We start from the raw sequence: 12839 nt of genomic DNA, 5'->3' as shown, positions 1-12839 counted from the left end.
CCGTCTGAAACATGAAGCACTTCCGCTTTAACAACTGCTAGCAATGTGTTACTGCAATGTAGAAAAGATATTCGTAGAAAAAGAAATTTTCTGTAGCTCCGACACAAAGGTTTCGCCAATTTTTAATCCCATTATTATTTTAATCCCGAGGCAACTGTGAGTATTAATTTTTAATTCGCATAAATTACTCTCAAATTTTTCCAAAATTTCTTTCTTTCGCGAAACAAATTTTTCTTATCGCTGTTTATTCGTCGTCACTTCGTTCTTTCCTATTTACCGATCCTCGTTTCCAATTGACATACAAAGATAACTGTAGGGTGAAATCTTCAATGTAGCAAAATGAAGTTTTATCTTCTTGCCCGATTATTATGCCGCACTATTTCTTTATTAACGTAGACAGATCACGTCGAATGTGCTATTAATGGAAATTAAACCTCATTTGCAGAAACGTGTTCGAGTAATACACGTTTGCGACGATTATATATCAAAGGCATACTTAAGCGAACCTGTTCGTCATGAACAGACTTTGTAGACTCTCTTCTGTACAATTTCACAGGATTGATTATCTATAGTTAAACATCTAGGCGATCGTTTTCGAAGACGTACTTAAAATCGTTTTCATCTTTCCTCCGTTCACTTCACGGGTCCATCGATTTCGAGACATAATACTGATCGACGGTTTGATGCCGACCATAAATTCGCGGCGCAAAGTGCTGTAAAATATTTCGAGCAAAATTCGACGTCGAAAGTCGAGCAAATTCCGAAAGTAGCAACCTCTAGAAGTAGGTCATTTGCTAAATTGAATCTCGAAGAGAAAAATATTAGCCCACATCAAAGAAGATAAGTTGACGGCTTCTTTATTCGGTAGCTAGCTGAAGATGCTATGTGTCATTTTTTTAGTCGCTGTTAACGGCGACTCGAGTGTTGCGGATCGAGTAGCTATCGCTGATAAGCTCAGCGAAACCTAGATCAGCACGATCCATGCATTCTTCAGCGGACAATGAGCGACTTCGTAAACAACTTTGGGATAACACCTGATTTTCCACGATAACAATCGATAGAGTCGCTACCTTTCGATAACGACGATCAGAAGGACGATAACCTCCCGTGCTGATTGTTCTGGAAAATTTGTGTAACCTCCTTTCGAACGATCTGACATGCTCTCGTGTACATATGCTCTTATTTCGCGTCACCTTTTTTTATCATTCACGATGACTCTTCGAATTTCGTCTTGCAAGAAAGTAAGAAGAAAATCGTGCCAGCTCTAACAATCCTTATCGCCGATGAATAATTTCGCTTTCGATGTGGAAACTCTCATTGTCAACTTGAAATATCACGGGTACCTTTTGCTGATAAGTAAGTGAATAAGTGTACCTTTTGTACCAATATTGTGTACCTTTTCTTGCATCCTTGATGAGTTAATAATTTAACTATCTCGTTGTCTTTCTCGTTTGATGACTCTGTACGTCCACGGTTGTTATTTCCATGTTACATTTGTGTACGAAATTTGTCTGGAAAAAATCCCATTTTGAATGCATAAAACATGATCGAGAACAGATAAACGCGATCGTTTAATTCGACTCGAATTCATCGAATGGACTTTTCTTTCTTTTATCGATCACAGGAAGAACCACTTTTTTCTTCAGTGGGCCAAGGTTAGCAAGGAATGGAGTGGATTTAGGATGCCGACAGGCTCGACCGATAAAGCGAGGAACGGAAAGGCACACAGACATTCGGAAGGGAGAGAAAAGAGTAAAAAAGGAGAAACGAGTACCGTTCAGTCGTTCCGTTAGGCTCCATCACCTGTTAACTCCATTTCGTGTATGTGTACACCAGGCACACGCACGTGTATTTACATAACACGCATACACGAGCCTTCCAGGTTTCAAGATCGAGGCTACGACCGAGTAATCCTTTCGACACTCCGGATTCCTAATAATTACTCATTGATTATACTTCTTTTCCGTATTTTTTTTTTCTTCTTTTTATGGGTGGGGAAATTGAAAAAAAATTTTTTTTCATTCGAGTTAATTTTTCCTATAAGAAATACAGTAAATTGGGTCGTTTCATAGTGTATATCGGATTTTATTTTTTACTAAAATGATTTTTACGATATCGACGTGATTAGGTGAGAAATGTAGTTCGGTAAGTGGCTATTTTATCTCGGACCTAATTGTAAATATTTAGCAATAATTTAATAGGTCGCGTAAATAATATTTTCGTTGGATCATGAATTTTAAAGCTTGGTGGTTTAAATGAAGGAAATTTAAATTTTAATTAAAACGTAATTTATGTTGTACGGAATATATATTAAATTATTAAAAGTGTCAGGAGAAATATAACGAATAAGGATATTTGTGATATTTTTTGAAATTGCACTCTTAGCAATTTAACTTTTTAACGTTCTTGAAAGAAGAACTTTAACCTTCGTTAAAAATCTAGTACTTTCCACTCGTTTTCGGTATTTTTAGTATGTCATGGAAAGAATTTTATAGATAGATATCTCGAACAAGATGTAGACTGAATAAAAGTAATATAAAAAAATTCTAAAACACGAAGCTTTAAGATTTCGTATATAAGTAGCAATGTTCGACATTTTGTTCAATTTCTCGGATACTAATATTAATTGACGCATAATATATATGTCATATGTAAATTTGAACATTGAGGCTACGTTCACGTAATTCTTTCATCAGACTTTTACACGAAACGTGTGAAGTTCCACGAAATATTTCTGATTCACATCATATTATTAAAAATAGTAGACTTGTCTTACTATTTTCTAAAATTAATAACGTATTAATAACACCCATGTAAGTAACATTAAGAATAGAACTAGATTCGAAAATTATTATTTAAATATTTTCTAAATAATATTCAATAAATTTTTTAATCTTTAGGAAGACATTAATTTTCGAATGATTTCAATTTTGAAATATTGAAAGTAAAATTATATTTATTCGTGCTTTTATCTTTTAAAAGATGTCGTTATTCCTTCCTCGATTTTTATTCCTTAGATCAAAGAAATGAATCATTTATCCAAGTTCCAAAAATTACTATCATACGCGAAATCGATATTTTACCAGATCTGAGCTTCCAAAATGATTGTCTTTGGGTCAAATAGGATATAACTGCGTCTTTTAAATTCTGCATTTCTTTGTCACGTCACGCTTATATCACTATCAAATATAAGTACTGTTGTATAAACGGAAGAATTAAAAAGCTAACGAAGAAATTGATCAAATCGACGTTTCACCAACCATGGTAATTGGTTTCTAGTATCTCTCTCCGTTTAAAAAGTGGATAATTTTTAGCGAAATAAATCGACAGGCCTTTAAAAGCAAAAATTGTTAGAAAGGGATATAATTCATGGTCGACTCGAAATCGTTTTTAAATTTTACTCCACGTCTTTCGCTCAGGAAAATAATTTACGAAGTAAAAGATTGTTTTATGGGAGAAAGTGACTAGTAAACTTTTAACGATATTGTACGGTGTACAATTAGAAATAAACCATGCAATAAATACTGATATTTTACTCTTGGCAATTTGTTTATTCGCGACTACCGTGTTCGATTAACAGACATTAATCGTTTTGTTTCATTTCTTAAATTTTTCACGTGACCCCTCAAAATTATGGAAGATGTTCTCTTTAGTGGAGTACTATCGCTATAACTGTTGACAAACTTTAAAATGTTAAGAACATCGTTAGCTTCGTTTAAATGTTGCGTAAATACAATACTTTCTAGTAACTAAAAAATTCGTTAACTCTCTATACTTAAAGACGTGACTTGTCAACTGTAAACTCGTTTCCCTGTATAATAATTTCAAGTACCCATTACAAACGCTCTGTACCTTCACTATTGTGCAAATATTATTTTCTTTTATTCCTGTATCATTATTTTAGCATCGAGTAATCCGTTTATAGGAGTCATTAGTTTTCAATTCTAATTCTACATTAGAGTAGAAGACTCTAATCGGTAGTAAATCAGTAGTAAACATAAAATATTATATAACAGTAAATATGGTTAATTAACACTAGAACTGCTAACTACTGCAGTCAAAATGACTGGTCCCAGAATTTTCCTTTCTGCAATCACCGAACACGTACACCTGCTTTAACAATAAAATTGGTATCAACTCGTATTAAGAAAGAACTGTAATCAATATATTCACTCATATTCACCGTATCGCTGAAATTACTATAATCTGTGCACGTTATAGTTAGGAGGTACCCATTAAAGATCGGTAGTTCTAGTGTTGAAAATGACTAATATACGATGGTAATAATTTTTGTTTCCTACAAAGAAAAATTCAATTATAGAAGATTAAGCGATCTTCGACGAATAAATTCGATAAATGTCACATCTATCACGGCATAGATCCACTGGATCTCCTTCGATTCGACTTGTATTATTCATAACCTTCTTTAAAAAGAACCTCCGACAGAATTTTAGGACCCGTGATCGTTTAAGCGTGTTCACGGTCATCTTCAATTGTAAAGATCAAGTACACACGCAGCTGATCCAGCAAGGTGTTCGTTAAATTAACAATTAGTATTCGAGAAGAACGAGCAACATGTATGTATGCTTTCGTTCAGAAACTTCCAATGAACTTTTCAATGTCGTGCAGGGGATCTTTACAAAACCTAGAAGGTCGTTCATTGAGCATCGTCAATGGTACGTGTTGTGTATCATGTAATGAGGCGCAGAACCCGTGGACGAATCATGAATTTAATCTGCCGCGTACGACATTACAACGTGAATTAATGAACTCGCAGCTATTTGGGTTGACGGCCAGAAATTGTGTCAAGGCTCTTCAGGATGAAGGAGAAGAGGAAGAAAAAGATTTAAACGTAAGAGAAACGTAAGCGCATTGCCGAGGACAACAATAGTTTCTTTAAATAAACATTTGCAAAGGAGACATTTATAATGAAGTACCAGATAGAATTCTCGACATCGAGTCAGAGATTAGGACGAATGCATAAGTATTGCGATATTTTGAAATATCTTGCAAAAGCATATGATGGCATTTGTCAAAGAAAACATGCTAAAGAGGATGGTCGTTTCGACACAACGATGAATTCTTCACTCAAATTAGTTAAAATATTTCTTCTGCAACTAGATATATTAACATAATCAAACGGTCGAGCTAGTCCTCCGATGCAAAGTTTACTGACAATTTCTGCAATTACGTTGAATATTACAGCTGAAGGTAAACGATTTATTCAATTACCAATAAAATGAAGGTAGTGGAAGAAATCGTAAAAATACAAATGGCCCATCTCGCTAGGGTGTATGACGAAACTTGAAGACAAAATTACGACTCGCTGTTTCTCGAAAGGTAAGAAATATTTTCGTTAAATTAAATTAATTAATGAAAATTTGCTGGAATCAAAAGTTCTTAAAATCCTTCTGCTTTACGATGCAAACGTCTCGTGTATCTTGACTTTTATCATACTCTATGAAATGTAATCCCTTCGTGCCATTTCTATTTCAGGAAATGAAGAATATAGGATAATTTTTAAACGAATATTTCGTTTTCTTCTCGGTAACTGTACATGCAGAAGACAATCTGTAACACAGGAGTCTGTAATAAAGGATTTCTTGCCTCTTACGCTCTTTGCAGAGAATACGTTCCACGGAGTAGGTTCTCTACATACTACTTATGACCCACATTTCGTGCAGGCGAAAGACTTGCTCTTCTACCAGTGAAAATTGACGAGAATTATTGTTTCAACCGTTTCACATCGCTCATTCTCTTCGAGTCGCATGGGCGTTTTCGCCGGATCGATGAAAATTTGCCAAAACTGCACTCGCCGATGATAAAACCAGCCTTCTAACAGCCTCGCACAGCCTTTTATGTTCTTTTCCTTAATAAAAATGAAAACAACGCGAAAATAAAAAGTGTAAAGTAACGACGAAATAGCTTTGAAAGTCACCGTGGTATTTTTACCCGAGTTTTCGTATCTAAATTTATAGTAGTATCTAGCACGTATTTTATACAATAGCTGACCTTATTTAACGCAAAAATTAACAACCGTGTTGCGAGATAGCTCGTTGTCCGATTGTTCGGTTGGAAAAAGATCGTAGAATTAAGGGCGATCCTGTTTCAGGTATTAAGTACAGCTGCTTGCATAGATGCAACGTTGTCTACACGTTGCTTCCTATCGAGTTCGTGATGCAATTAAGGGTTGGTCTGGTAGACAATGAATTTTAAAAGCCGATTTTCCGCGTAATTTTATCACGATACTGACCAATAAAGAACCAATACGAATACTAATGCGAAATTTAATATGTTCCGATGTGGTTATGGAAATTGGATACATTTATTTTTAGTTGACCGCCACGCGAAGCAATTATATCATAATATGCGTCAATATGCAAATCTTCTATTTTATTCACAGATGAAGGATTATCGCGTAAAGTTAGCTATTCTGCGGTAATTAATCTGTTATAATCTTTAATTAAACCTGTTATTAAACATCCGAATTATCTGCTTCGCATCTCGACACGCGTTATGTGCTATTCTATGTATGGAAGAATATTTTCTTACTTTCGTGGAGGTAAATGTACATACGAGAGATACATGAGCACAAACCAATGTGCTAGCGTCAGATTTTCTCGTAATACTTAAAGAGATTTTCTTCACAACCGGTGAGATAGAGGCTTCAAAATTCAATATCGCTTAGATACGTGTCGTTCGAACATTTTCTATTGTTATAACGTAACTCTATTATAAAAGGCTCTAAACAGATATCTCTTCTTCCAATTTTTTTACTCGCTACATAAAATATATATATATACATACACGGGGCGATGAAAAATTAAAAATATTCATTCTCCCCTAAGATACTGCAAATAAGATATTGCAGCAATTTGTAGCTAAGAAACGTATGACAACCCTTAACAAGTATTTCCAAAGTATAACAGCTCCGTTATTTATTAAATTCTACTCTTGTCCCTCCGTTATATTTTATAATTAATAAATTATATAACCAAAATTTTGAATTTTGCACCTTACGTAATATAATAATATTTTGGTAACTATCACGACTATCGTAAGGCTATGCAAAATTTCGATCGTAGTATGAACTGATAATTATCCTATTCGCGTGCGTTATGGTGTCAAATCGCTCATTATCGGAATCAAAAGAGATGTTTAGAGATGCCATTGACTCGCGAAGGCATTCAAAAGGTAATACGAAAGAGGAGTGCATGGCATATTGTGCGAAAAGCCAATGCCATTCCTCGGTTGCTCTGATTACAGACTATTTTTTTTTTTAATTCGGAATGATCGACGTTGCATGGAACCGATGAAAGCAACCCACTATTGCGATATCATCTTTCTTTACTATCGGGTTCCGATTACGTAATACCACTGCAATGGTCAAACAAAGGCCAACAAAGGGTCTCGTGATATTTGTGCAATGATACGAAGAAATTGAAATTCGCATTATCGTGCAAGAATAACTTGCTTCGCAATTTTTTTTAGAATCCACTGCTTCGAAGTGTATCGAATCTCCGGTATGCCTAGCTCGAACGGAGAAAGTTCGGCTTGTGTGCATGTGCGTTTGTGAAGGAATTAAAATGGTGTCGAGAACGAAGATTTTACATTTAAAAAGTACAGTATTATCTAATTTATCACTCGAAAACGGAAGATAGGACCCACAAAAGAAGCCTCGAGATGAAAATGGTGCCTAAAGGGTTCATTGAACTTACACAAGCTTTCTGTAATCTTTACGTTCCTCGATGTACACTAAAAATCGAAAATGAGGTGCACCTTGTTTCTCAAAAATTGATTTTACTTTTTACAGACTTTTTACCCACTCGGTATATTCCAACATATTGTACTGTAGTAAAATGACTATTCCATTAGCTATTTTCCAGCATTGAAGCAAGATAAGGTAAATATCCTATACTTCGAGTACGGTTGTTATACACCCACATTGATGTTGCGAAACGTAAACTAATATACTGCATGAGTAACTGAGACCTACACGGTATTATGTAGAATATTTTGTTACCAGCCGTTTAAGCAATTTTGCAAAATTTTTCAAATTCCCATGTTTCGTCACCCATTTAATTCTCGTTAGAGAGATAAAGATAAATATCAAAGAGAAAAACTTCTGTCTCTGGTATTATACGAGTACCTACATGGTCACTATGCCATCGCCATAATATCCCTTTTATTATTGAATTATGTTCAAGTAGTAAATAATCCTTACACGTGAAATGTGCTTATTCATCGAATCATGTACGCAATGCAATTTTGCTTGATGCGCGCATCAGATTTAACGGTATATTATAGATAAGACTGAATGATGCCGTTAAAATTATTTGTAGCAATACATCCACGTCATACTTTTCGTTTTGGATGTTTCCTACATTTCAAACAGCTTTCTAGAATGATAAATGTGCAACACATGGTAATGTTTCTGTAATAATGACCTTAATCATGGGTCAGAGAAAATTTTATGCATTTCACATATGATTTTTTAAATTAATGAATTGGCAGAGTTATTTATTATAACTAATAATGTACATTGCAGTAAGTATAAAGAAATATATTAACGGTTATATATTGGTGAAAATGGATTGACATATAAACGCTTACATGTTCAGTACAGTTCTACTAATAGAGTTCTAAAAACTCAACCCTCTGACATGTCAATAAATCATAGAAGCTGTCTATTTATCAACAAAACTGCTTCTTCCTAATCGACGTTATTCCTAACCTACATATACATATACATATTATAATTACACGACGAATCATATATTGTTAATAAGATTTTTAAATAATTATTAGTTATAACTACCGATTAAAATTGAAATAAAGTGGAAAAAGTTTGATTAGAAAATCAAAAGATTCAATTTATTCTGCACGTGCGAAATTTGTTCAAATAACTCGCTTTTCACTCTACTCTTTTTCGATTTTATTAAAAAAAAAAAAAGAAGTTGAAGCTAAAAGAGATCACACGTGACACAAAATGCTTTCTAAATGCACAGTGAAACCTAAAAACATGCTGGATAGGGTTTTTAAAGCAGAAACGGAACAGAAAGAGTCGGTTGAAAAAGGGAATGCGATCTTTCAACTGTTTCATCTCTGGCGATCGCGAGATGTGTATGCATATACGTGTGTGATCGCGACAATGAAGAGACAGTGATGATGCGCAGCGCATCAAATGCGATGCGGCGTGCTTCCGAACCTTCCCTATTCAAAAACGGCATCTCGTCGCGCGCTTAACTTATGCGCCCTCACGGACGACTATAGTGCGCACATGTGTGTTAATCAACGCGCCGTGTCGTTGGAAAAATATTTTATCGTCACGTTGAATGCACATCGACCGATTGTGTAAACGTCGATCACATTCGCCAACTAAATCTGATCGATGAAATCACCGATTAATTATCAACGAACCACGCGATGGATCATGCATTGTTCCTGTGCAAGGTAATATCGATATTTGCATCGAACCTCTATACGTTAATATCGACTTTGCGAGATAGATTTATTCTATCTTTTTCGGTAAAAGAATTCCGAGTTTAATCTACTTTTGGTTCGTCACGATGTTTGCGGTGGGAAAAGCTTGTAAGCTGGTTTACGTGAAATGTAAAGCATTCAGGGTTGAAAAATTCGATTACATCCTAAGTAAAGCTGTGTCACTTGGAATGACAGGAACAGCTCCAAAATGTCGATAATATCGATAATGTCAAGGTGCCAAAACTGCTTGTATAAAGAGAAAAGATATTCTAAATAATATTTACGGTTTTCATTGCAGTGAAAAAGGAATATTTACAATTTCTCTAATACGCCGAGTAAAGGCATTTATATTTTGCAATACTTCAAACGGGGCCTTTAAAACAAAATTATACTCGTGTCAAATGACGTCTACGGCAAGTATACAAAATTCGCACGAATTGATAAATAGTACGAGATACGAAAATTCTGGTTAAAAATTCCGGGAAATATATCAAAGACGCCTTTAATTGGAACATTACGTGGGTTTTGTATACCCTGTGTTGTTCTTTATTTGCGGACAAGGATGCCTTGTTATTGCCGTCATCACAAAAATACAGGCCAAATAAAACGAAAACCGCATGATGCACGTCGTGCGAAAATTATTTGACTCAATTTCGACGAATTTCGTCTTCTGTTGAAAGCCGATCTTTACGTTGCAATAACGATTCGAATTTTACGTAACTGTACACAACACGATAGAAGACTGCCGGTAGAAAACTGTTCTATTTTTAAGAGCAGACAACATGTTCAAGTTTGTCCGTAATGCCCGGCATGTATCGTAGCGGTTGGAAAATGACGGACGTGACTGTTGCAACGATTTCATACATTCCCCGCCTCGCCCCGCCCTTGATAATCCCCTAAAACATTCGTTGCCGCGTGCACATCGATCCCGAGGGAGATTTCTGTGTGTAAAAGGATTCGAAAAGCTACTGACCTTGAGCTTGTCGTAGGTTGTATCGAGCTCGAGACGGTGTACGAAAGGGTTCAGGATGTCAGCATCGAAAGGCGCAGCATCCACGTCCTCGTGTTTATTTCGCATTTTTCCATTGACCTCATCCATGCTTTCTCCGTATGATCACGAACAGATCGAATATAAGAGAAATGGATACAACGAAGAAAAATATATAAGAGAAGAATGAGACAATAAACGCAGCTTAGTAGCTCGATATGTCACACACTGCTAATCGCGAAACGTCGATACGTATCGGCAGGTGCGAAACGATCCGGCGACGGGCTCGAGCCTCTTGACACTGTTTATAACAACGTATAGCTCAAGGCAGATGAATAAAAGAACGACGGAGAAAGAAAAGGGGGAGCTCTTGATTAGTCGCGGCGAGACATGACCGAAAGCGAAGGGGTTGTCGGACGACGATCTACTATACTCACGGTCGACTCGACGGAACGAACCGGCCAAATACTCTCCGATTGTTACCGAACCCCACCGAATGCACGGGGGATACTGTCAGATGCGTGCGCATCATGCCGCCTAGTCGAAAGTTCGTTCGGGTATCTCCGTCGGACTGCCCCTGTGAGAGCGAAGTAGCACGAGGAAATCGAGCCAGGGCCGACTACACTTATTCCCAGTACCCTAACCTTCCTACGTTTCACTTTTTATAAATTTATAAATTTATAATTGTTAAAACTTCCGTTAAAGTGAAAATGCGACTTTCTTAAGATAATAATATCACGTCTTTCTACTTCTTTTTTTTACCGAAAATTGACAAGTATGGAAAATATAACAAGTAAAGAGATACGTAATTTAAATTTAAGCAACGGGAAATATGAAACACGGGGAATATGTTGAAGTTCTTTATATTGTATTGTGTCACCTTTAGTAGAACATTTGATAAATAAGGATATTTACTTTACGTCATAAATATATGAATTTCATTTCCAAGTGACAGGTCATAGATTCGATACATGACATCCGACGAAATTTTAATTCCAAAATTTTAAACGAGTATTTTTCATATATATTCGAACAACTATGGCTTGCATTTAAAAGTATACTGTGAACCGTGACCTAAAAGGAAATGCTTATGAAAGAGAATAAACTTTAATGCTTGCTTCATCGTATTAAATAATGTTCTTAAAATATTTTGACCCTATCGTTAATAGCCATTAAAATATTTTACATGCGCAATGTATTTGAAATTTTTCATATTTATGATATCCTGAAGTTAAATATGAGAGTAAAACCAGCTTCGCTACTTGTTTTCAAGAAGTCAAATGGTTTGCAGAAATAATTTTAATGGATTTAACACATCGTTTCTGAGTAATTATTATGATAACTATTGGAAATTAAATTGTCTAATTAACTTACTTCGTATTTAGCACATGAAATATTTCGCTTAAAATGGCTAATGACCAGATGCTCGACATTTAGGTAAAAATCTAATAACAATTGATTTTGTTACTGAGAACTACAAATTTATATTTTTATAATACACCAATTTCTAGGGCGATAAATATATAATTTTCAAATTAATATAATAATAATAAGCAATAAAATATTTTTGGAAACTATACCTTCCTAATAAAATATTTAGAAACTCGAAATATCTTGAAGTCTAGTTTAAAATAAGAGGTTTTCCTTATCTACTTCTCCAAGGTATTAAAGCTTTAAATATTAATGTTCTCTGTATAGAAGGAGAAGGTTAAATTCGTATAATCGAAGAAATTCCTTCTAGGTCAAACTAGAACGATAAAGTGGCATTTTTTCGAAGACTATTATCTATTCCTAACTACTATTTAATAATATTTACAAATTTATTAACGTTGATACTTATATTTATATTGCTACTCGAAAGAAAATTTGGTATCAACACTCCTATATTTATTTTCAATATAAAAGTTGCGTTGTTCTTTCCTCTTTTGCGTACTCCTAAATTACCTAATCTAAAAATTTAGTATAGATTTAGCGTTGTATTTCGTATACAAACGAAATTATGTATACATTACGTACGGTATCATAAATGACTAATTATAATTATTTAATTACAAAGAAGAATGTTTAATTGACTGTTAATTATTCTTCATAGAAATCATCTTTACTAGAGCGTATTAATAAGAAGCGTAAAATTTGCACGTTAGATGATTAAGAGTAAAAGAAAATTTAAGAAATTATTTAAATGAAGAGTTTTAAATACAATTGTTAAAAAAACGATAATGAACCTTAGTTTATTTGTATTGTAACTTGAGGTATTAATGAAAAATTTCTCTCGCATTCATAATATTCGTGTCAACCAGCGCTCTCTGTTTTCTATATCAGAATATCTTCTGCACGGATTATACAGTTGGCATAACCTATAGACAAT

General features: G+C 34.8%; 1 protein-coding gene across 2 annotated transcripts in view; it reads right to left on the bottom strand.

The window, feature by feature from the left end:
* Positions 1–11023, bottom strand: part of LPCAT (lysophosphatidylcholine acyltransferase) — a 21962-nt gene extending 10939 nt beyond the window's left edge. For both annotated transcript variants that reach the window (XM_017901607.1, XM_017901608.1), the window contains exons 1-2: positions 10457–11023; positions 10148–10150 (exon numbers count right to left, since the gene is read on the bottom strand). In XM_017901607.1, the coding sequence (XP_017757096.1) occupies positions 10148–10150; positions 10457–10582 (129 nt within the window). In that variant the 5' untranslated portion in view covers positions 10583–11023. The remainder of the gene's footprint in view (positions 1–10147; positions 10151–10456) is intronic.
* Between the last annotated feature and the right edge of the window lie 1816 nt (positions 11024–12839).

The sequence above is a fragment of the Eufriesea mexicana genome, unplaced genomic scaffold (assembly GCF_001483705.2).
Source record: "Eufriesea mexicana isolate 0111107269 unplaced genomic scaffold, ASM148370v2 scaffold1741, whole genome shotgun sequence".
In the NCBI taxonomy this organism is placed as follows: Eukaryota; Metazoa; Arthropoda; class Insecta; order Hymenoptera; family Apidae; genus Eufriesea; species Eufriesea mexicana.
This window is presented reverse-complemented; position numbering and strand designations above follow the sequence as displayed.